The sequence below is a fragment of the Vipera ursinii genome (genome assembly GCF_947247035.1).
Source record: "Vipera ursinii genome assembly, chromosome: 16".
In the NCBI taxonomy this organism is placed as follows: domain Eukaryota; kingdom Metazoa; phylum Chordata; class Lepidosauria; order Squamata; family Viperidae; genus Vipera; species Vipera ursinii.
In genome coordinates this window covers 6,166,937-6,189,502 of record NC_139529.1, presented here as the reverse complement: position 1 = coordinate 6,189,502, position 22,566 = coordinate 6,166,937, and the positions used below count along the sequence as shown (strand labels likewise).

The 22,566-nt window shown below is 47.9% G+C and overlaps 2 protein-coding genes across 2 annotated transcripts in view; one reads left to right on the top strand and one right to left on the bottom strand.

Moving 5' to 3' along the window:
* The window catches only part of NTNG2 (netrin G2), a 226,933-nt gene that overhangs the window by 54,397 nt on the left and 149,970 nt on the right, over positions 1-22,566 (bottom strand).
* Positions 1-22,566, top strand: part of RAPGEF1 (Rap guanine nucleotide exchange factor 1) — a 36,890-nt gene that overhangs the window by 11,025 nt on the left and 3,299 nt on the right. The window contains exons 2-21 of the mRNA XM_083375230.1: positions 57-196; positions 2,527-2,705; positions 3,652-3,808; positions 4,484-4,572; positions 4,793-4,945; positions 5,397-5,520; positions 6,191-6,374; positions 6,793-7,278; positions 9,066-9,268; positions 10,654-10,806; positions 13,474-13,785; positions 14,719-14,817; positions 16,237-16,322; positions 16,510-16,621; positions 17,739-17,829; positions 18,638-18,729; positions 19,312-19,397; positions 20,041-20,226; positions 21,217-21,301; positions 22,082-22,176. Of these exons, the coding sequence (XP_083231356.1) occupies positions 57-196; positions 2,527-2,705; positions 3,652-3,808; positions 4,484-4,572; positions 4,793-4,945; positions 5,397-5,520; positions 6,191-6,374; positions 6,793-7,278; positions 9,066-9,268; positions 10,654-10,806; positions 13,474-13,785; positions 14,719-14,817; positions 16,237-16,322; positions 16,510-16,621; positions 17,739-17,829; positions 18,638-18,729; positions 19,312-19,397; positions 20,041-20,226; positions 21,217-21,301; positions 22,082-22,176 (3,112 nt within the window). The remainder of the gene's footprint in view (positions 1-56; positions 197-2,526; positions 2,706-3,651; positions 3,809-4,483; positions 4,573-4,792; positions 4,946-5,396; positions 5,521-6,190; positions 6,375-6,792; positions 7,279-9,065; positions 9,269-10,653; positions 10,807-13,473; positions 13,786-14,718; positions 14,818-16,236; positions 16,323-16,509; positions 16,622-17,738; positions 17,830-18,637; positions 18,730-19,311; positions 19,398-20,040; positions 20,227-21,216; positions 21,302-22,081; positions 22,177-22,566) is intronic.

Here is a 22,566-nt window from a genome sequence, read left to right as displayed (position 1 = left end):
CCCGATTTTAAAACAATTAATTTACCGTGTTCTTCTTCTCTGTTTTTTTTTTATAGACTCCCAGCGTTCTCATCTCTCTTCATTCACCATGAAACTGAAGGACAAATTCCACTCCCCCAAAATCAAAAGGACACCCTCTAAGAAAGGAAAGCAGCCTGACCTAGTGGTGAAATCCCCCGAGAAGCTTGTGAACAAGGTAAACTGGCGGGTAGGTTGAGGCGTACCTGGTAAGGACAGGTTATTGAGTCTGGAATTACGGTGATTTATCTGAGCCCTCAGCGACTCTCAGGAAGAGTACTAACGACCAGACGACTGCAAGGAATACAAATCCTTCCATTCTCCACCATAAAGTCAGAACTGAAGAAGCTTCTCGGATGAGTAGGGAAACGTCTTCCAAGAAAAACAAAGAACTGCCCAGTTGCCTCTTGGGTAAAAAAAAAAAAGCACCTTTGGGATTTATACTTTTCTATCAGAGGCTGAATGGGAGCTCATAATGGTGGCTGAATACTCTGGGATAACTTTACTCGCTCCTTTTGTGACCTCCTGAAAAGTCCATGGAGAAAAAGCCGGATTCGCTTAAAAACGGTGGCCAGAGAGTTCGTAAAACGGGTCAAAACCCACTTAAAACGTTTCACTTGACGACGGAAATGTTGGCCTCAGCGGTGGCCGTAAAGCCGAGGACTACCGGTGTGGGATGAGAGGTTTTTGAGCCCGTCTCAGGATTTGGGGCTGTCAAAGAGATGGCAGGGGGAAGAGTCGCGCTTTCAATCCTGCAAGATTCTTTTCACGTAAAACCTGAAAATAAAGTACAGTAGAATTAGCCACCCGGTCGTGTGTCCTGGCTGGTCTACCTCACAGGGCTGACTCGAAGAGGAAATGTGTTTGGTCAGCCTTTCTTGACACCTGTCTCTTTGTTGTACATGGGGGCCCAGAAGCCAGATCTCCCTTTGCAATTTCCTCCATCCCTCTTCCCTGGCCTGGGGTTGCTTCTAGGACACGCAACTCTTGCTCTCTCCCAGACGGATTGGTGCCTTTTCAACAAAAGGAGCCAGATATGCGCAGTTGGTTTTGTATTATTTGCGTAGGCCACTAGAGCATTGTGACCTCTTTCTCCACTCGAAAAACAGCGTGGGTTGTAAAGGAGGGTGCCAGCTACTCATCTACGGAGAAAATGAACTGGGTGTTGTGCCTTCGTTAAATATATATAAATATATATATATATATATATATATATATACACTAGCGGGATGCGAATCGTTAAAAATTTGAATCTCCTTAATTGGAAAGGGTCCGTTTTCTTTGCAGAACCGTTTCTAGGGGTCTCTGGAGATTCTCCGTCATCCAGGTCATGGTTGTCGCAGAGGTGCTTTTTCAAAAGGCCACGGGGCTTTGTTTTTCCTCGAAGACCTTTCGCTTCTTATCCAGGAAGCTTCTTCAGGACTGACTGAATGGTGGAGGATGGAAGGATTTAGATTCCTTGCAGTCATCTGGTCATTAGTGCTCTCTCTGTGAGTCATTGAGGCCACCTGGAGGTTTATCTGTGCCCTCGGGATCACCCGAATAGCGCAAAAGGGTGTGGAGCCTTCTTGGACCTGCTGAAAGGACGGTGTTGTAAACGGGAGATAGTTGGTGTCATATCCCTTCTCCCTCCCGGCTGAGAGAGGGCTGTTCAATCTGATTGTAGATGGACCTCTTTGAACCCTCTTTCAACCAGCAGTCCTCTCTTTCCAGAAAGAGTTTGTAGAAGCAGCTTTACATCTGAGACAGAAAATTTTGGGGTATGGCGAGCCCAGAGCTGCTGGGTTTCAGGCATCTGAAAACCTGATGGGAATGATATTTTCTGGATTCAGAATGGGACACTTTAGATTTAGAACAATTTGACTTCAAAATGAATAGATAGGATGGATGGATGGATGAATGGATGGATGGATTATAAAATGAATGGGTAGATGGATCAGTGAGATGGGTGGGAGGGTGGGTGGATATATAAAATGAATAGGTAGATAGATCAATGATAGGATGGATGGATGGATGTATAAATGAATAGGTAGATGCATCAATGATAGGATGGATGGATGGATGGATATATAAAATGAATAAGATGGATCAATGATAGGATGGATGGATGGATGGATGGATGGATGGATGGATATATAAAATGAATAGGTAGATGGATCAATGATAGGACGGATGGGTGGGTGGGTGGATGAATGGATGGATGGATATATAAAATGAATGGGTAGATGGATCAATGATATATGATCGGTGGATGGATATATAAAATGAATGGGTAGATGGATCAATGATATGGATGGATGGATATATAAAATGAATGGGTAGATGGATCAATGATATAATGGATGGATTGACAGATATAATGACTGGATGGATGAATAGACAGACAGAATGAATGGGTACACGGAAGGATAAACAGAAGGAACGGATGCAGGGGGAAAATGGTTTGCGTGCCTTTAATATCCATGCCATCCGATAGGAGCCTTGGTAAAAATGCCTTTTCTGTCTCAGAACCTGAGCTGGCTGGAAGAGAAAGAGAAGGATGTGGTGAGCGCCCTGCGTTACTTTAAGACCATCGTGGACAAAATGGCAATCGACAACAAGGTCTTGGAGATGTTGCCAGGATCTGCCAGCAAAGTTCTGGAAGCCGTCTTGCCTCTGGTTCAGACGGACCCACGGATTCAGCAGAGGTGAGCCGTGACGTGCGACGCGTTGAGTAGTTGGATTGAGTGCTTGGTACTAAGTGGGTAGTCCTTTCCCGCTCCTCCCCCCTCCCCGAAATCTGCAACAGAGATTGGGGTCCTCGTTGTGTAGGTTGGGCAGTCACTTCCTCTCTAAAGATTAGGATGAATGGTTGAGGGAGATTGGGGGGAGGGATATGATAAATGTCTTCCCGTACTTGAGGGGCTGTCATAGAGGGGGTGGGTGGTTTGTTTGTTTTTTGCAAGGGTGGGAAACTTTTATATTAATCAGCATTCAATTAGGGAGGATGATATTTGTATCTGTGTTAGTCTTTTTTCTTTTCTAAGACACTTTAATGGATTTTTGTTGCGTTACTTTCCTCTTTGGCTTTTTGTTTTTTTAAAAGGTGTTGGTGTTTTGCATTTTAACTTTCTCTGAACAAACTAAATGTTATGCAGAAAGAGAGGGAGAGAGAGGGGGGGAATAGAAAAATAGAGAGAGAGAGAGAGATAAGAAAGAGTGGGAGCGAGCGAGAGAGAGCAAGATAATAGAGAGAGAGAAAGAGAGTTTGATACAGAGATAGAAATAAAGTTAGAGAGAGAGATTAGAGAGAGAAATGTGAGAAAGAAAGAAAGAAAAAGAAAAAAAGAAAGAGAAAGAAAGAAAGAGAAAAAGAAAAGGAAAAAGAAAAAGAAAAAGAAAAAGAAAGGAAGGAAAGAAAGAAAGAGAAAGAAAGAGAAAGAAAGAAAAGAAAGAAAGAAAGAAAGAGAGAAAGAAAGAAAGAAAGAAAGAAAGAAAGAAAGAAAGAAAGAAAGAAAGAAAGAACGAACTACCTGTATAAAGGAATTGATGTTTAGCAGCAGTGCATGGCTGATTTCTGACCCTTAATAACTTAAGGCAAGTCTCCCCACCTCTTCTTCCTTCTAACTTCGTCATCTTCTTTCACTTCTGCAGTTCAGCCATCACTTCCTGTTACAGCCGAGTGTATCAGAGCTTGGGAAATTTGATTCGGTGGTCCGACCAGGTGATGCTCGAAGGCATCAACGCTGAAGACAAAGAGGTGGTGAACACAGTCAGGGGGGTTATCAAGGCGGTTCTGGATGGCGTCAAGGTACGGGCTCTGCTTGGGGTGTTCCCTGAAGAGCTAGTCCTCAAGCGTGCCGGGAAGAGTAACGAAAGCAATGAAGGACCTGAAGGCTAAATTGTATGAAGGATGGTTGAGGGAACTAGGTGCCTCTAGCCTAACGAAGAGAAGGACTAGGGGGGGGACAGGATAGCATCTTCCAGTACTTGAGGGGTTGTCACAGAGAGAGTGGGGAGGACTGACTTGTTCTCCAAAGCACCTGAAAGCAGGACAAGAAGCAACAGATGGAAACTCCTCCTCCTCCTCCTCCTCCTCTCCACAAACCCCACTTCCTTCTAGCACTGAGGATGTTACCTAGTTGGGTCATAAAACGTCTGCAAGGAAACCATCCAGGACCCCACAATCCTCCCCTTCCCTCTTTCTCCTCCTCCTCCTGCACTCCACAAACGCTTCTAGCACTGATGATGTGCTAGAAGGACTCAGCTTGCCTTTCCTAAATCTTCCCTTAGCTGCTTTTGGAGTGGGCTGTTGTTTAAATAGGGAATAAATAAATGAGTTATGAAGGAGAGAGAGAGAGAGAGAGAGAGAGAGAGAGAGAGAGAGAGAGAAAGAGAAAGAGAAAGAGAAATGAGGGTGTTTTTCGGGCAATAAGATGAATGCAAAAAAATGTATAATTTGTGTGTGTGTTTTGTTGCTAATCAGGAGCTGGTGAAACTCACAATTGAGAAGCAGGAACACCCATCTCCCACCAGCCCAGTCAAGCCCACCTTACCTGTTTCTACAGCAGACAGGTGAGTACCTTTCTCTGTCTCTGTCTCTGTCTCTCTCTGTCTCTCTCTCTCTCTCTCTCTCTCCCTCTCTCTCTCTCTCTCTCTCTCTCTCTCTCTCTCTCTCTCTCTCTCTCTCTCTCTCTCTGTGTCTCTGTCTCTGTCTCTCTCTCTGCAGTGGGTCAACTGTGTTGATGCAGCCTCCTCGGTGTTTCTGACCCACGCTTCTCCCCTCTCCATCCAGCCAGCTGGAGCTTCCCTTGACGGATCGTGAGATGGAGATTCTCAACAAGACGGCCGGGATGGCGCCGAGTGCAGACGTGTTGCCAGATGCCCCCGACGAAGAGATTGCCCCACCGAAGCCCCCCCTTCCTTGCATCCGGGTCCCCGAAAGCAGGTATAAAGGCAAATCCCGCCCTTACACAGTCCTTAGCTTACTGCCGTTGGTTTGGAGACGAAGTTGCACCGCCACTGGAAAAAAAAAGGGACTGATGCCCATTTTTCACGCTTACCACCGTTGCAGCCGCCTCTCCACCACCACGGGAACAACACTGGGAGGCTTGGCAACTGGCATGTACTTAGCTCGGTTGCCATGTCCCGGGGTCACGTGATTCAGCCAATTGGGAAGCCAAATCCACTTAACCACCGCGTTACTAACGTAACAACTGGAGGGATTCTCCTAACCCCTGCGCTATGAAAGGTTGTAAATTGGGGGAACAAACCCACTTAACAACCTGCCTCGATTAGCGACAGAAATGTGGTTGTAAGTCGATTATGTGCGTGTAATTGTAACCGATTCCCCGGCCAGCGTTCTGTCTCTGTTTTAAGTTTTTCTTCGTCTTATTCAGCCTTCCACCAGCCTTGCCCCCCAAAAAACGTCAGTCGGCCCCATCTCCTACGCGTGTGGCTATCGTGGCCCCCATGAGCCGAACAACCAGTGGCTCCAGTTTACCCATTGGAATCAACAAACAGGTAAATTCACCGCCCTGAGTCCTTCGGGAGAAGGGCAGTATATAAATAAAATTATTATTATTATTATTAAATTGCCAGCTGTATCCGCCAAGGAGCTATCGGGGGGATAGGACGGTGTGTCCATTTAAGATCCCTCTCCTTAGTACAGGCAATCCTTGACTTGCAATTCATTTAGTGACTGTTCCAAGTTGCAACGGCTCTGCGAAAAAGGGACTTATGAAAGTTTTTCCACGCTTAACGACCATTGCAGCATCCCCGTGGTCACGTCATCAAAATTCAGAGGCTTGTTGACTGACTTGTATTTATGATGGGGAAGCCATACGGACTTAACAACCGTGTGTCTAACTTAACAACTGTGGCCAAATGGGGCAAAACTCACTTATCAACCGTCTTGCTTAGCAGCAGAAAATTTGAGCCCAATTGTGGTTGTACGTCAAGGACTACCTGTACGGAATTCAGGAGCCAAACTTGGAGATATGTACAAATTTAAGGTCACCTCCAACCGCCCGTAATTCCAAAATAACCACTTCCTTTCTGGGTTCAGATGTTGAAAATGGACCTCTTCGTTGCCCCATTCCTAAAGAGAAGGTCGAAGAGAGTCGAATATCCACCCTGTTTTAATTCCAAGATCAGTTGCTTAAAGAGGTTGACTGTACCTTCCGACCTGCAGGATTTTGAAAACGATTGCTACCCCCAGCGGAGGCTGTCGGGGGGCAGCCAGTCCTACGGAGGGGAATCTCCTCGCCTCTCGCCATACAGCAGCATGGGGAAGTTGAGCAAATCGGATGAACAACTGTCCTCGTTGGATTGCGACAGCGGGCAGTGCTCGCACAACACAAGCTGTGAAACGTTAGGTAAAGAGTTGGGGTGTCTCTGCTCAGCCACCGACGGGCATCTGAAAGACCGGGTCCACGTGTGAAGGTCTGGTTAAATTGATGGATTGCCCAACGGTCTGTGCCCAAGAATCACAGCACCTGCTTAGAGTTAGATAAGGATCCACAGAATTCAAGGGAAGTTAGCTCACTTGTGACTACTAAAGGATTCTAGGCTGATTCCTCTTTTTGACGCCACCCCTAGGTTCCACCACTCCTTCATGCAAGCTACACCGCCCAAACTCTACACAAATATGGTTTCCAAACCACCAGAAGTAAACGTGGCCCTCTCCTCTGCATCAGTAAACCCCTTCCCTCCACACTAAATAAAGTTCTGGGTTTCCAGCTCTGCGGTTCTGTTCATTGTATCATTTTCCCCCCCTCTCTCTCTTTCCTGCAGATCATTACGATCCCGATTATGAGTTCTTGCAGCAGGATCTCTCAAACACGGACCAGATCCCCCAGCCGGGACTTGGCTTGCTCAGTCCTTTGCCGGAGGGCCTGCGGGAATCTGCCTCTCCATTCCTTGGACAATCTTTCCAGCTTCCGGAGAATTCTATCTCCTCAACTGCTGCGCCGGATCTGCGTGAGATCCCGCCAGCTCTCCCGGAGAAGAAAAGGAGAGGAACGGCGGCTTCTGCTTTTGATCCCTCGGGTTGTCGAGTCCTCCTGGAGAGGCACCCTTCGCAATACGACAACATTTCCGAGGAGGACTTAAGCGTCCCGCCGCTGTTGCCCTGGGTGTTCACCCCTTTCGCGGCTGTCCTGCCCTATCAGCCTGGAAAGACAGCGCCCCCTGTTGAATTCCTGGCTGATTTCTCCAGTCCCAACGTGCCCAGAGAATCCGAGGAACCCCCACCGCTGCCGGAGAAGAAAAACAAACACAGTAAGTGCTCCCTTGATTCTTTTTCTTTAAGACGTAACTTTATTAAAAAAAAGGTAAAGGTTCCCCCGCACGTGCATGGCTATTGTTTCTCCTCAAAATTTCATTTTTATTTTTGTTCGATACGAAAAAAAGCTATAAGGAGTTTCCAGTCCCTACTAAACTTAGATATCTCACCACGCTGCATTTCTCTTCTACTTTCCACCATCGGCCAGCAAGTTTTTCAAAGTCCCAAACTTCCTGCCTGTTGCATGTCTCCAAACCACAACAGGGGAACTTCCCCACCTCTGCAAAATTAAACTAATGCACGATTCACCAAGATCTGAGTGATTATCTTAACGTGGACAGGCGCAAAACCAACGGTTGGCTTTTAAAGAATTTCCCTCTCAAAAAAAACGTGAAGACTGCATGATTACCAAGGACGTTTAAAAAACAAAACGTTGGTTTAGTGTCGTTCAGTTCCCAAATTTGCTTCTCCCCTCCCTGCTTAGCTGCTGGTTTAATCACACGACGAACTCTCACTTCATCCTGATTTGTTTAGATGCTTGCTCAGCACTTTGTGGATAATCACAAGAAAGAAAGGAAGGAAGGAAGGAAGGAAGGAAGGAAGGAAGGAAGGAAGGAAGGAAGAAAGAAAGAAAGAAAGAAAGAAAGAAAGAAAGAAAGAAAGAAAGAAAGAAAGAAAGAAAGAAAAAGAAAGAAGGAAGGAAGGAAGGAAGGAAGGAAGGAAGGAAAGAAAGGAGGAAGGAAGGAAGGAAGGAAGGAAAGAAAGAAAGAAAGAAAGAAAGAAAGAAAGAAAGAAAGAAAGAAAGAGAAACAGGAAAATGTGTGAATCTCTTTTTAGAAGTCCGGATGAGAATTTTTATCTTCTGGGCTTAGAGTTGAGCAACGGAGGGAGATTTACATTGGGCTAACTTGCATTTGATTCGTGTTTATTGTTATTAGATTACTTTGGCACTTTGTTTGATTTGGGCTTCATGCAAAGGAAGACCCCCAACCACTCTCTACCAATGGAAGAGGATATTTGTAGCTCGGAGTGGTGGCGTTCTCTGAATCTGGTTGTTTCCTTTTGCAGACGTTTCACGACCTGACTAGCTAACAGAAAGGAGTGGGTGCTTTGGTCTCTGTTGTATATAAACAGTGTTGGTGGGAGCAATCTTGGTTTGTTCCTTGATTAGGCTGTTTATTGTTAGCTTCTTTATCTGAGCCGATAGTCCCTTGACTGGCGTATGGCTTACTTCTTGATTGTTGGCCCAACGTTAACCTCGGTCTTCATCTCTCCTCATCTGGATGTTGATTGCTGATAAGAGACTTCGATCTTTTTGTTTCCTTTGACTGTCTCTTTTAAAGGGTGTCTAGAAGTTGTTTATCTCTGTCTGCCTGTTGATGGCTGATTGGCCTGAGCGTTAAGCTTCCAGGAACTCACTAGTGGTTTTGGACTTGACTTGGTCTAGGACAGTGGTTCTCCATCTGTGGTCCACGTAGGGGGTCCGTGAAGGCTTGAGGAAATGTTATGAAGTCTTGGGGATCCGTAGCCCTGGTCCATGGCCCCCAAAGATATTTAAAGGGGGGGGGGTCCGTGGTGAAGAGAAGGTTGAAAACCACTGGACTAGAAGATCTTCAGAGTTTGAAATATGCTTCAACCTTAGAAATTTTCTTCTTAATTTCACATCTGTCTTCTGTGCCTCTCTGAATCCATCCACCCTAACAGGAGACCGGAAGAGGGGGAGGTGCTTTCTCTGAGCATCCCACCAAGAAGGTCACCTCCACATGTCCATTCTCTCTTCCAGTGTTGGCCTACATGCAGTTTGTAGAAGACTACTCTGAACCTCAGCCTTCCATGTTCTACCAAACCCCGCAGAACGAACACATCTACCAGCAGAAGAACAAGCATCTGATGGAGGTCTATGGCTTCAACGACTCCTTCAGCAGTGCAGACTCTGGCCAGGATTTGGCCCCCCCTCCAGCTCTGCCCCCCAAACAGAGACAACTGGTAAGTCCTACTTATGGTTTCTGTTCCACCTTGGTTGAATGTTTGTAGTCCATCCACACAGCTGGTGCCTTCTTCCAGGTTCCACCTCCATAACTGACATAGAACGTAGAATAATAGGGTTGGAAGGGGCCTTCAAGGTCTTCTAGTCCAATCCAAGCAAAAGGCCATTATGGACCGAGGGCTGTCCAGTCTCTTCTTGAAAACCTCCATAACTTCCGGAGGGAAGCTGCAAGCGGAGATTAAACCCATTTGCGATTCAGATGGGAACACCAAAGGATCCTGAAGGCCAGGGAGAACCAACAGTTCACAGATCCTTGAAATACTTCTGAACCTGGAGAAGTCAGGCTTGACTTCTCTAATACAAAACAAGCAAGCTTTGGATGGCGACAAGCACCAGGATGTAATTACCCGGGTTGTGTGTGTGTGTGTGTAATTCTGTGACTCAGTTTCCCCAGCGATGCGCTCCTACAATAAGCATTTTTGTTCCTCTGTTTCTTTTCTCGCCTTCTAAGGACTGCCTGCAACTTCCCCCGCTTCCTTTTCTCTTTTATTCCATTGGGGTGTTTTTTTTGTTGTTTCTTTTTCTGATTTCAGTCATTTCCCCCCCCCTCTTTCCCCCCCCCCCGGAAAAGAAAGTCAGATCCTTAGCCATTCCCCTTTCATCTCTCGCCACGTTTTTTCCAGAAAGCAAATATTCGGCAATCTGCCTCTTTGCCTGAGTTTGCTGGTTTCCGACTGTCGAATGTACAGGTAGCCCTTGACTTACGAACCAACGTTGTCCCCAGCGTTTCTCTGGCTAAGCCAGATGGTCTTCCCCTCTTTTACGACCTCTCTTGCCACGGCTATTTAAGGGAATCGCTGCAGTTGTTAAAAGTCAGCCACACGGTTGTATAAAACGAATCGGTCTCCCCCCCTCGACTTGGCTTGTCGGAAGGTCGCAAAACGGGACGCCGCATCCGTCATAAGTTAACGAGTCAGAGAATTTGGATCACGTGACCCTGGGGATGCCGCGAGAAACGGTCACAAGTCCCTTTCCCCCCCCCCCCACCAGCGCCATCGTAACTCGGAACAGTCACTAAACGAACGGCTGTCGATCAAGGACCCCTGCTTGAGCAGGGGGCTGGACTAGAAGACCACTGAGGTCCCTCCCAACCTTGTCATTCACGGCCACTACTAAATGAACTGTGGTACATCGAAAGGCTTGCCTGTCTTTGGATAGAAAAAGAACCCAGCGTCGTAGGCTTGGAGGGCACCTTAGAGGTCCTCTAGTCCAACCCCCTCCCCCCCAAAAAAAGCAGGCGCTGGGTTTATCTCTCACCCATGCAGGTTGTCCTTCTTCCTTTCGTCTTTCTTCCTCTCCCCTCTTCTTTCTCTCCTTCCCACAGGCTTCTTTCGCTGCTCCCTTCTCTTCTGTCTCCTACTGTGTCCAGCCATCTAAGGGCCCCCTGGCCTCCGAGGAGGTCTGCCCGGGCCAGGCTCTGAGCGTGTCCGTCTCTAACTCCTTCCTCCAGCAGAATAGTTCCTTTCCCGCGCACTCGGTGAGTTACTAACGGAAACCTTTCCTTTCGCAGCTTGCTTCCTTTCGCTCTTTATTTTTTTTTAAAAAAAATATATATACATCTATTTATTTATTCGTTCACGAAAGAAGGCGAATCACCATAAGTAGCTTCGTGCAGCTACTTATACCACCGCCCCCTCCCCACAATACAAGAGAACATTTGTGGCTCTGGGTTGTTGGAACTCTGGGGTGCCTCTCCGAGCGGGGTGGTTTCCTTGCAGGCATCTCATGACCCAACTGGGGAACATCTTCAGGGTTAGGAGGGAGTGGGCTGCCTGGAGTGGAGGAGAAGGAGAAGCGGGGAGGAAGAGGCGGAGGAGGACTGCGGGGTCCTTGGTGCTCTTTGAGCTTGGTGGAGCTTCTTGCAGACATTTCATGACCCAACTAGGTAGTGTCTTCAGTGCTAGAAGAGAATAGGGTTGTGGGGAGGAGGAGGAGGAGGAGGAGGAGGAGGAGGAGGAGGAGGAGGAGGACTGCAGGATCCTTGGTGCTCTCTGAGCTTGGTTGTTTTCTTGCAGATGTTTCATGACCCAACTAGGTAACATCATCAGTGCTAGGAGGGAGTAGGGTTTGTGGAGAAGAGGAGGAGGAGGAGGAGGAAGAGGAGGAGGAGGAGCTTAGTAACTCTTCCTCTTTTACAGCCTGTACGTAGACTTCTCTGGTAGCCCGAGAGTTGAATCCCTCAAATGTTTCCATGCAGACATTTCATGACCCAACTAGGTAACATCATCAGTGCTAGATGTTCTCCTTCAAACGTGAAAGCAGGTGGTAAGGCAGAGGCCGGTGAGCTCCACGATTCCAACTACTTCAGTCTTGGGTGTGCGGGATTAGGACAGGTGGATTGTGCATGGCGTAGCACCAGAGCCCCGTGGCGAATCGTGGAAACAGCGCGGCGCGGCTTCTGCAGAACGACGACGTTAGAAAAAGAACACGCTCCTTTTCTAAAGCGCCCCCCCCTCCCCCTTGCGGGATGCACAGCCGGTTGTCTGCCCCGGTTCAGCGGCTGACGTCTCCCCTCTCTGACTCAAGGAGCAGAGCAGGCGTGCCATCAGTGTGGGGGCGGAAAGCGGGCGTCCGCTCGCTTCCAAGGGAGCTGTCAAGACTGGCGATTCTCCGACACGGACTTGGCCTTGTTCTTTGTTTGGGGCTATCCCCAGAGAAAACTTCCTTCCAGGGTGAAGAGCAGGGCCGGGCCTCTGCGGAGACTTTTCACCCGATGTCAAGGGCCTTTGCAAGCCGTTGTGTTTTTTTTTGCATCGCGGCTGGCCCTGGGCCCAGCATATGCATTTAAAAAAAATAAAATAAAAATCCCAGCGCATTTTCCAGACATTGCCCAGCTCAAGAGCCAAAGGGGGGGGGGGAAACGGAGGAAATGGGAAGGTCCGATTTCGTAAGCCTCAGGATAAATAGCAGTTCCCTGGCCTCCCGCCACTTGCAGATGGGCCCCCGTTTGCCAAAGGCCCCTTTTAAGTTTTTGTCGTTCCTTAATCTAGATGTTCTGTCTTTAAGGCCAGCTTTTTCCTGCCAAGGAAGAATCTCAACTCGGTTCTCTGCATCGCTTTGGCCTCGGAATTCTTAGCAAAGTTGAGCGAGGTGGAAAGGGCTCAGATGCTCAAAAGGATGCTGAGATTAAATATATTTAATCAATTGCAGAGTTGGCTGAAACCCTGGCTGGTTTCACACCGGGAAAGAGGGGAAACGCTCTAGAAAAGAGGCATCAGGGCCTTATTTGGGGGGGGAGTTTCCTAGATTGCAGATAATTCTCGACTTACGACCACAAGGGAGCCCAAGATTTTTATTTTTTTTATCCCATTTATATCCCACCCTTCTCCGAAGACTCAGGGCGGCTTACAATCTAAGAAGCACAAACCAATGTGCTTAGCAGTAGCCTTCATTCTATGTATATGCCTGCTTATTAGCCCCCCCCCCAGCGGCATTTTTACAAAGTCAGCTTATTGCCCCCCAACAATCTGGGTCCTCATTTTACCTACCTCGCAAGGATGGAAGGCTGATTCAACCTTGAGCCTGGTGGGACTCGAACCTGCAATGATTGCAGGCAGCTGGTGTTACTTGAGGAGGCATTAGCCCACTGCTCCACCAAGGCTTTGGTTGCTAAGCAAGCCGTTAAGTGAGTTTTGCCCCACCTTATGGCCATTTTACAACATTTTTTTCCCCTTCATTTTTTTGGCCACCGTTGTTAGGCGAATGGCTGCAGTTGTTAAGTCCGAAGATAATTTCCGTGCTCATGTGGCCGGCCTGGCTATAGGCCAAAGGCCCGCGGAACGCCTTTGTTACTTCCTCACCGAAGTGGTACCTATTTATCTACTCGCAGCTGCATGCTTTTCGAGCTGCTTAGGTGGGCAGGAGCTGGAGCGAGGGACGGGAGCTCGCCCTGTCGTGAGGCACTCAGGTCTTGTCCCCTTTTCCAACGGACAAGCTGAGTGTCCTTAACCACTGAGGCGTGGCGCTACTGTGTACATTGTTCTAATTTCTTTTCTTTTCTCTGTCTTTTTCTCTCCTCTCCTCTCCTCTCCTCCCCTCCTCTTCTCCCGCTCATCTCCTCCCTCCCCGCCCCAACTCTATCCTTTCTCGTTGACTTGGCGCCGTTCCCCCTTCCGCTTCATCCACCTCGTTCCCGTCTTCCCAGTACAAATCGGTCTTCAGGTCTTTCTCCCAAGACTTCCTGCCTCGTGGCCAAGTCCCCGTCATCCCTCCCATTCTTTCGTCGACCTCGGCCACTTCCTCCTCTCCTCAGACTTTTCCACCTGCACACCAGGCTCCGAACTCCGACCCGGCGGCAGCGCCAGCCACGTCTGGCCAGCCCCTCGGCACCATGGAGCGGCCATCTTCTTGCTCTTCCTCCTCCTCCTCTTCCTCCTCTTCCTCTTCTCAAGACAGCAGCATAAACAAGACTGTTTCTGTCTCGCTTTCTCTCACCGAATCTCTCCAGAAGTCTTTGGTGAGAACCCCAGTGGGGGGGGGAGCCGTGGGGAGGGCGGCCCACTTTTAGCTGGCTTAGCTTTCTGCGGGCAGTTGGGAGACCGAGCAAAGGTTGTCCTCAACGTACGACCACAGTTGAGCCCAAACTTTCCGTTGCTAAGCGAGACATTTGTCTGAAGTGAGCTTTGCCCCATTTTATGACGGCCCTTGCCGCTGTCATTAAGTAAATCACTGCAGTTGTTAAATTAAGTCACCCAGCTGCCTTTCATGGCTAAGGCCGGACTAGAACTCACCGTCTCCTGGTGATTGGCCCAGAGTCACCCAGCCGGCTTTCCTGCCTAAGGCTGGACTAGAACTCACCGTCTCCTGGTGATTGGCCCAGAGTCACCCAGCCGGCTTTCCTGCCTAAGGCTGGACTAGAACTCACCGTCTCCTGGTGATTGGCCCAGAGTCACCCAGCTGGCTTTCATGCCTAAGGCAGGACTAGACCTCACCGTCTCCTGGTGATTGGTCCAAAGTCACCCAGCTGGCTTTCGTGCCTAAGGCGGGACTAGAACTCACCGTCTCCTGGTGATTGGCCCAGAGTCACCCAGCTGGCTTTCATGGCTAAAGCAGAACTAGAACTCACCATCTCCAGCTTTCTAGCCTGGTGCCTTAACAAACAGACCAAACTGGCTCTATTAATATTAAGAGTTACCTCTTTTGGTTTTTAGGAAACTGTGCTAAACACCCCCTTGGGAGTTGTCTCAGAATTGTGCGGGGAACAACTGTTACCACTTAAAAATAAAAATGGGAAGGTCGATTTTCATCCCGTGGCAATGCCGCCCAGGTCTGCCGTCTCCGAATAGCTGGAGCCTGCCTTGGGCTGTCCCATCGTGCTTTGCTGAGGGTGCTGTGTTCCTCCTGCCAAGTGGGGTCACCCCTTTGCCTCCCTTCCCTCCTGTCTCTGTAGAGTGACAACGTTGGCCCGGCGGCAGGGGAGGGTGAATACGTCAATCTGTATTCCTCGGGTCAAAGCAATGGGGAGCTTCTCCCTTCCTACTCTGAAGGAGTAAGTAAAACCAGGAGGAACATCGGCAATGGCTTGGGATGCCTGCTGGAAAGGAGTACCAGGGAAGTCGTGACTCTTGTGTACAAACACGCGCTAGCACTGAGGATGTTCCCTAGTTGGGTCATGAAACGTCTGCAAGAAAACCACCAAGCTCAAAGAGCACCAAGGACCCCACAGTCGTCCTCCTCCTCTTCCTCCTCCCCTCTTCCTCCTCCTCCTCCTCCTCCTCCTCACAAATCCCGTTTATTTTCTAGCACGGATGACATTACCTAGTTGGGTCATGAAATGTCTGCAAGAAAACCACCCAGCTCAGAGAGCCCCAAGGACTCCCCAGCATTTTTCTTCTCCCTTCCTCCTCCTCCTCCTCCTCCTCCTCCTCCTCCTCCTCCTCCTCCTCCTCCTCCTCCTCCTCCTCCTCCTCCTTGCAAACCCCATTCCTTTCTAGCACTGATAATGTTACCTGGGTCATGAAATGTCTGCATTAAAACCACCAAGCTCAGAGAGCACCAAGGACCCCACAGTCCTCCTCCTCCTCCTCCTCCTCCTCCTCTCCACAAACCCCACTTCCTTCTAGCACTGATGATGTTACCTAGTTGGGTCATGAAACATCTGCAAGAAAACCACCAAGCTCAGAGAGCACCAAGGACCCCACAATCCTCCTCCTCCTCACAAACCCCCCTCCCTTCTAGCACTGATGATGTTACCTAGTTGGGTCATGAAACATCTGCAAGAAAACCACCAAGCTCAGAGAGCACCAAGGACCCCACAGTCCTCCTCCTCCTCCTCCTCCTCCCCCCCCTTCTAGTACTGATAATATTACCTAGTTGGGTCATGAAACGTCTGCACGGAAACAACCAAGGACCCTCACAGTTCAGCCTGAGCTATAAATATTCTCTTGCAATCACACCTGGACTCCATGAGGCTCCCCTGTTTTCTGGCATAATGCTGACATTTTTAGGGGCGGCTCGTGCCAAACTGAATTTAAAATTCTATCCAGAATCAGAAAAATCATATATTTTATTTTATTTTGTTTTTTTTTTCCTTTTAACAACCGCGGCTAAGGACTTTCCTATCCTCCTCTGCGGGTTTTTGACTTCCCCTCTGACTATCGCACTGCATGTTTCCAGCCTAGTAAATGTACATATTTTTTATTTTAATTTTAAAGTCTCTGTAGAAGAATTTGGTTGGTTTGGATTGGCGGGCAGGGAGGGAGGGAGGGAGCCAGAATCGAAAAAGCCAACGGGTTTCTTAGCAAATAGAAAATGGGATTCATCCGTGGCTTTCAAGGCCACCTTTTCCCCAGGGCCTTTGTCACTTTGAACAGTCTCTAAATGAACCCTTGTAACTGGAGGACTATTTGTGTCTGGCCTATGATGCAAGTCTTCGTTCTGTCTCCGACTTTTTTTCTCCCCCCCCCAGGAATCTCCAATAATTAAGGATGATCACACAAAAGAATCAGCCTCTCTGAGTGGGGCCCCAGGGAAGGAAAACCACGAGAACGAAAGGTGAGGCTTAATACAGACAGCTGATGACTCACGGCCAATGACTGGGGCCCCAAACTCGTGTCGCTAAGCGAGACAGTTGTTAGCCGAGTTGGTTAACCTTTGAACGATCTCCAATTTCTTCCAAACACCACGCGGACTAGAAACCTTCCTTCAGTGCAGTGCATCCACTTTTGTCTTACACCTCCAGGCCACAAAAGTCACTGGACTCTTTGGAGAACCCTGGGATGGAGGAGGAAGTTGACGAATTGTCCCTCGTTAACCACACCGAAATCATGTCCAGGCTGACCTTGAAACAGGAAGTAAGTTGTGATGTTGTCTCCTTTCGGGTTGCTTTCCGATTGTGCTCTGGAACTAGGCTAGATTAATTTCTTTCTCTGTTTGATGCAGTCCCGGGCTGCATCAACAGAGGGATAACATCCAGATCACTAGACTGGTAAGGCTACACCTGGAAAAATACTGCATCCAGTTTGGGTCACCGCATACAAAAAAAAAAAAAGATGCTGAGAAATTGCAGAGAAGAGCAATAAAGATGATGAGGGGACTGGAGGCTCAACTGTACAATGAATTAGTTAAAGGAACGAGGTATATATCCTGCTAGCCCAGCGGTTCAATGCAGCATTGCAGGCTAACTCTGCCCGCAGCCAGGAGTTCGATCCTGACCGGCTCAAGCTTGACTCAGCCTTCCATCCTTCGTAGGTGGGTAAAATGAGGACCCCCGATTGTTGGGGGCGCGAGGCTGACTCTGTAAACCGCTTAGGGAGGGCTGTAAAGCACTGTGAAGCGGTAGACAAGTGCTGTTGCTATTGCGGTGTCTAGTGTGATAAAGAGAAGGGCTAGTGGGGAGATGGGAGCAGTCTTCCAATCTCTCAGGGGTTGCACCAAAGAAGAGGGAGTCAAGCTATTCTCCAAAGCACCCGAAAGCAGGACAAGAAGCAACAGTTGGAAACTAATCAAGGAGAGAAGCAACCTGGAATTAAGGAGAAACTTCCTGACAGTGAGAACAATCAGTGGAAATGCTCGCCTCCTCAAGAAGAGATGAGACAGCCATTTTGGACTGGTCTCCTACTTGAGCAGGGGGTTGGACTAGAAGACCTCCAAGGTCCCTTTCCAACTCTGTTCTTCCCTACTTCTCAGTCCCTCAAAGGATTTCTTTCACAGCCCCTATTCGGATATTTGGGGAGCTTGGCCTTTCTTAGTTCGAAGCCAAGCCAAGGTAGGTCCATACAACAAAACTGCCGGGGGTTTGTGCCACATTCAACCTGCATTCCCTGCATTTGCACAACGGGAGGAGAAGATGGATGCCGGGCAGTTTGCAGATCTGTTCAGGAAACGCACAACGACGGCATCCAAAGGAAATCGGTGCATCATCTCTTAGCGAGGTTTTTTTTTGGCGGGGGGAATTCTCTTCCACTGCAGGGTGATGACGGTCCAGATGTCCGTGGGGGCTCAGGTGACATCCTCCTGGTGCACGCGACGGAGACGGCCACAGTGGAGGGGACGGTAAAAGGTAGGCGGGAACGTGGGCTCGCCCACCTTCACAACTAGTGTGAGAACACAGGAAGGATTTTGGAAGGAGATCCTTGAAAAGTTGCTCAAAGTCACCCAGCTGGCTTTCACGCCTAAGGCCAGACTAGAACTCACCATCTCTTGGTGATTGGCCCAAATTTACCCAGCTGGCTTTCAGGCCTAAGGTGGGACTAGAACTCACCGTCTCCTGGTGATTGGCCAAAAGTCACCCAGCTGGCTTTCATCCCTATGGCCAGACTAGAACTCACCGTCTCCTGGGGATTGGCCCCAAGTCGCCCAGCCACCTTTCGTGCCTAAGGCCAGACTAGAACTCACCATCTCCTAGTCACCCAGCCACCTTCCGTGCCTGAGGCGGGACTAGAACTCGCGATCTCCTAGTTTCTAGACTGCTACCTTAACCACAAGCCCAATCTGGCTCAGTGTTTTAAGTTTTCAATGTATTTTTTTTGCATGCCACCCAGGGAGGGAGGGAGAAAGATGGCTTCTAAATAACGATCGGTAAAATAAATCAATCAACAAAACATCCACCCTGAGCTATATTACGGTCTGGTCAACTGGGCTTTCTAATCAAGGCTTCCCAGGTGGCTATTTTGTTGAGTTGTGTTTGCTGCTCTGGCTGCTCCTGGCCCGTTAGGGTCACGAATGCTTAGAAATTCATCCTGGGTGGAAGCGATGATGACCCCAAACCCCACCCACCCCGCCCCCAGGCCGGGAAGACCCCTGCTTGATCAGAAGACAGATGAATTTCTATTTATTTCTTTTTCCTTTTTTCTTCCTCCCTCGTCCAGACTTGGTGCTTTACTGCGAAGCCTTCTTGACAACTTACCGAACGTTCATTTCCCCGGAAGAGCTCATAAAAAAACTACAATATCGATATCCTTTTGGCGAAGGGGGATAGACAAAACGGGGTGTGTGTGTGTGTGACTTTTCCCACCCCAGGATCTTGAGAAGTGCGCGGTGCTGGATATTGTCTTGTTAGGTGATAACCTACACGTACATTGTCCAAGATCAGCACTAGACCCATCTTCCAAGCTGTAAACAACAAGAAGTAAAGTCCTAATCCACACTTGCGCATCGGTTTCCTTTCTCGGTACCAGAATAATCCAACCCCTTACTACTGTTGCAGCCTCTCTTGAGACCAGACCAGACCAGACCAAATTAATACAGAACAGGTTTGTCGTTGTCTTCTGAACCAGCGTGTCCAATCTTGGCAATTTTCAAGGCTTGTGGTCTTCAGCTCCCAGAATTCCCCGGCTTGCCTGCTGACTGCAGAATTCTGGGAGTTGAAATCCGTACGTCTTTAAGGTCGCCACCTGTTCTAAACTGTTTTTCTCACTTGCCGGCATAGCCGACAACTTTGGAGATCCCCACCCAGGAATTTGATCCTTCCAAGACCGGCAAAGTTGGCTGGTTCTTGTCACTGCCTGTTGTAACTTCTTTAACTCGCCCTCCAACGTATGAGAAGTTCTGTCACTGTCCAGACAACAATAAGAAACGAGTCAGCAAGAATACGTTTTTCGTCCTGGTCCGAGTGGTGGACGAACTGTGGTAAGGGGAAACTGTTAAATATGTGTGTTTTTGGTTTTTTGGGCGGGGGGGGGCTTAGATTTGATCTACAGAAGAAGAACAAGCTAGAACCAGACATGGGTTCTAGGTCACCAAATAATCAATATGCTAAATGCGTTCTTGTATTAAACTTCACCACCTATAAAATAAACGTAGTATATGATCTGTGACTTGTTAGATGTCTTCTAATGGATCTGAACCTTCCGTAGATGCAGCTGCTTGGGCTGTCAAAATTTCCTCCCATAATCATGAGGACTAGCCCATTGAAGATCTAGTTTAAGATCAGTGAAAAGTTCTCAGGAGCCCAATCAAGCTCCGCTTTGGGGCACAGTATATGATCTACAACTTTTTAGGTGTCTTGTAGTGGATCTGAACCTTCCGTAGATGCAGCTGCTTGGGCTGTCGAAATTTCCTCCTATAATCATGAGGACTAGCCCATTGAAGATCTAGTTTAAGATCACGAGGACAAAGATGTTGAAAATCTCCTGTAAGTTCAGAGAAAGCTTCTCAGGGCCGCCCCCCCCCCCACAACTGAGTCTCACCTTGGGGATCCACAGAGGCGTCTTCTGAGCTGCTCCTTGGTGGATCTGAAGTGTAGGCTTCACCGGATCGCTTTCTTTCCCAGTTTGGTAGAACTGACCGAGGAGATCCTGAAGCTGCTGATGGAACTGGTCTTTCGCTTGGTTTGCAACGGAGAGCTCAGCCTCGCCCGGGTCTTGCGCAAAAATATCCTGGACAAAGTCGATCAGAGGAAAATGCTGCGTTACACCAACTCCATCAAGCCTTTGGCAGCCCGATGGGTGGCGGCGAGGTCAGATGGGCGGCCAGCTCCACGGGGCAGAATCATAGGGGGTGGGGGTGGGTGGGGGCGGGGGAACCAGAAACTTTACTAAGGAAGCTGCGGTCCATATTCAGTGAGGAGTTTGGGGGTCCTGGGTGCTCTCTGAGCTTGGTGCTTTTCTTGTAGACATTTCATGAGCCTACTAGGTAACGTCATCAGTGTGTGGGAGGGTGCTGAGAACTCGATGCTCAGAACTGCTGATTCCAAATACCTCTTTTTTTTTTTTTGCCAACATTAATCGCCGTTCCTTTTTCTCAAGACTTGCTGATTTTCATACAGGCAGCCTTCAACTTACCACCATACGTTTAAGTGACTGTTCAAACTTACAAGGGCATTGAAGAAAGTGGTTGATGACAGCATCGCCACAGTTACGTGAACGGAATTCTAGTCCTTGGCAACCAGCACGTATTTAAGGCAGTTGTAGCATCCCGGGGCCCTGTGACTGCCCTTGGTGAGATTCCCAACCAGCTTCCAAGAAGCAACAAGGGGCAGAAGCTGGATTTGCGTAATGACAGTGCAAACTGCAGTCATTCGCTTAACAGCCCTGGCCAAAAAAAAAAAAAAAAGGCTTGTAAAATTGGATGCCACACACATAGTAACGTTGCTCAGCCAATGACAGAAATTCATCATTTCTTCAATTATTTCTGCAGTCAAATAGATGAGATAACCAGGATGTTGAATGTCACGTTCAGCGTGTCATTTCGTGTTTGTTTGGGGTTTTATTTTCTCCTTTTGAAGGGTGAATATTTATACATACATACATACATACATACACACACACACACACACACACACACACACATATATATATATATATATATATGTGTGTGTGTGTGTGTGTGTGTGTGTGTGTGTATGTATGTATGTATGTATGTATATGTATATGTATATGTATATATATATATATATATATGCTTCTCAATAAATCTGTTTCTTTTTCTCATTGTTTCTCTTTTCCAGGCCCGGCACCCTCCACGATTTTCACAGCCACGAAATTTCAGAACAGCTCACACTCCTCGACGCTGAGTTGTTTTATAAGATTGAGGTACGAAAACGACACGTGGAAGTTAACCACTGGCGTATAATCTCCACCATCCCTAACTCATAATTCTAGGCGTTCTCGTTGTGTGTGGTTTTTTTTTTTTTAAAGGCCCTAATCAAGTCCAAGGAGGGTGCCCGTTGCATCTCTGCACAGTGCCCGTATCTTCAGCATGTTTCCTTTCCAGTCATAGGAGTAGCTGGTCTCTCAAATCATTTCCGGTTCTTCCTGCCCAAACAACCACACAGAGGTGCCCTCTCTCCGTGTGCCCATTGTATCTCTGCATAACTCCCTGTTCAGATGACCTACCGTTGCCCGGTGGTGCCATCCTGGTTGTGGGCAGGACTCAGAAGTCGTAGAGTAGAGTAGAGTAGAGTAGAGTAGAGTAGAGTAGAGTAGAGTAGAGTAGAGTAGGGTATGGTATGGTATGGAATGGAATGGAATGGAATGGAATGGAATGGAATGGAATGGAATGGAATGGAATGGAATGGAATGGAATGGAAGAATAGAATAGAATAGAGTAGAGTAGAGTAGACTAGAGTAGAGTAGAGTAGAGTAGAGTAGAGTAGAATATGGAATGGAAGAATAGAGTAGAATAGAATATAGAATATAGAATATAGAATATAGAATATAGAATATAGAATATAGAATATAGAATATAGAATATAGAATATAGAATATAGAATATAGAATATAGAATATAGAATATAGAATATAGCTCAGGAGTTGATATTGCAGTAATGGAAGAGCTACCTATCTTTTCTATGTCCTCTTCATTCTTTTCAGATCCCTGAAGTTTTACTCTGGGCAAAGGAACAGAACGAGGAGAAAAGTCCCAACTTGACGCAGTTCACCGAGCACTTTAATAATATGTCTTACTGGTAAGAGAGAACAAGGTGTGTTTCCCCACAGCTGTGAAAGCCACCTAGGTGATTTTGGGCTAATCACTAGGAGACTGTGAGTTCTAGTCCCGCCTTAGCCACCAAAGTCCACTGGGTGACTTTGGGCCAATTACTAGGAGATTGTGAGTTCTAGTCCCGCCTTAGCCACGAAAGCCAGTTGTGTAACCTTGAGCCAGTTGCGCTCTCTGTCTCTCTGTCTCTCTCTCTCTCTCAGCCCAACCCACCTCGCAGGATTGTTGTTGCGGGGAAAATAGGAGGAGTTACTTGTAAAAAGTAATAAAGGTGGGATAGACAAATAGACAAACAAAGAAATAAAATAAACTTTGTTCTGAAACATCTGACCAGGAGGAATAAGGACAGGCTTTGAGA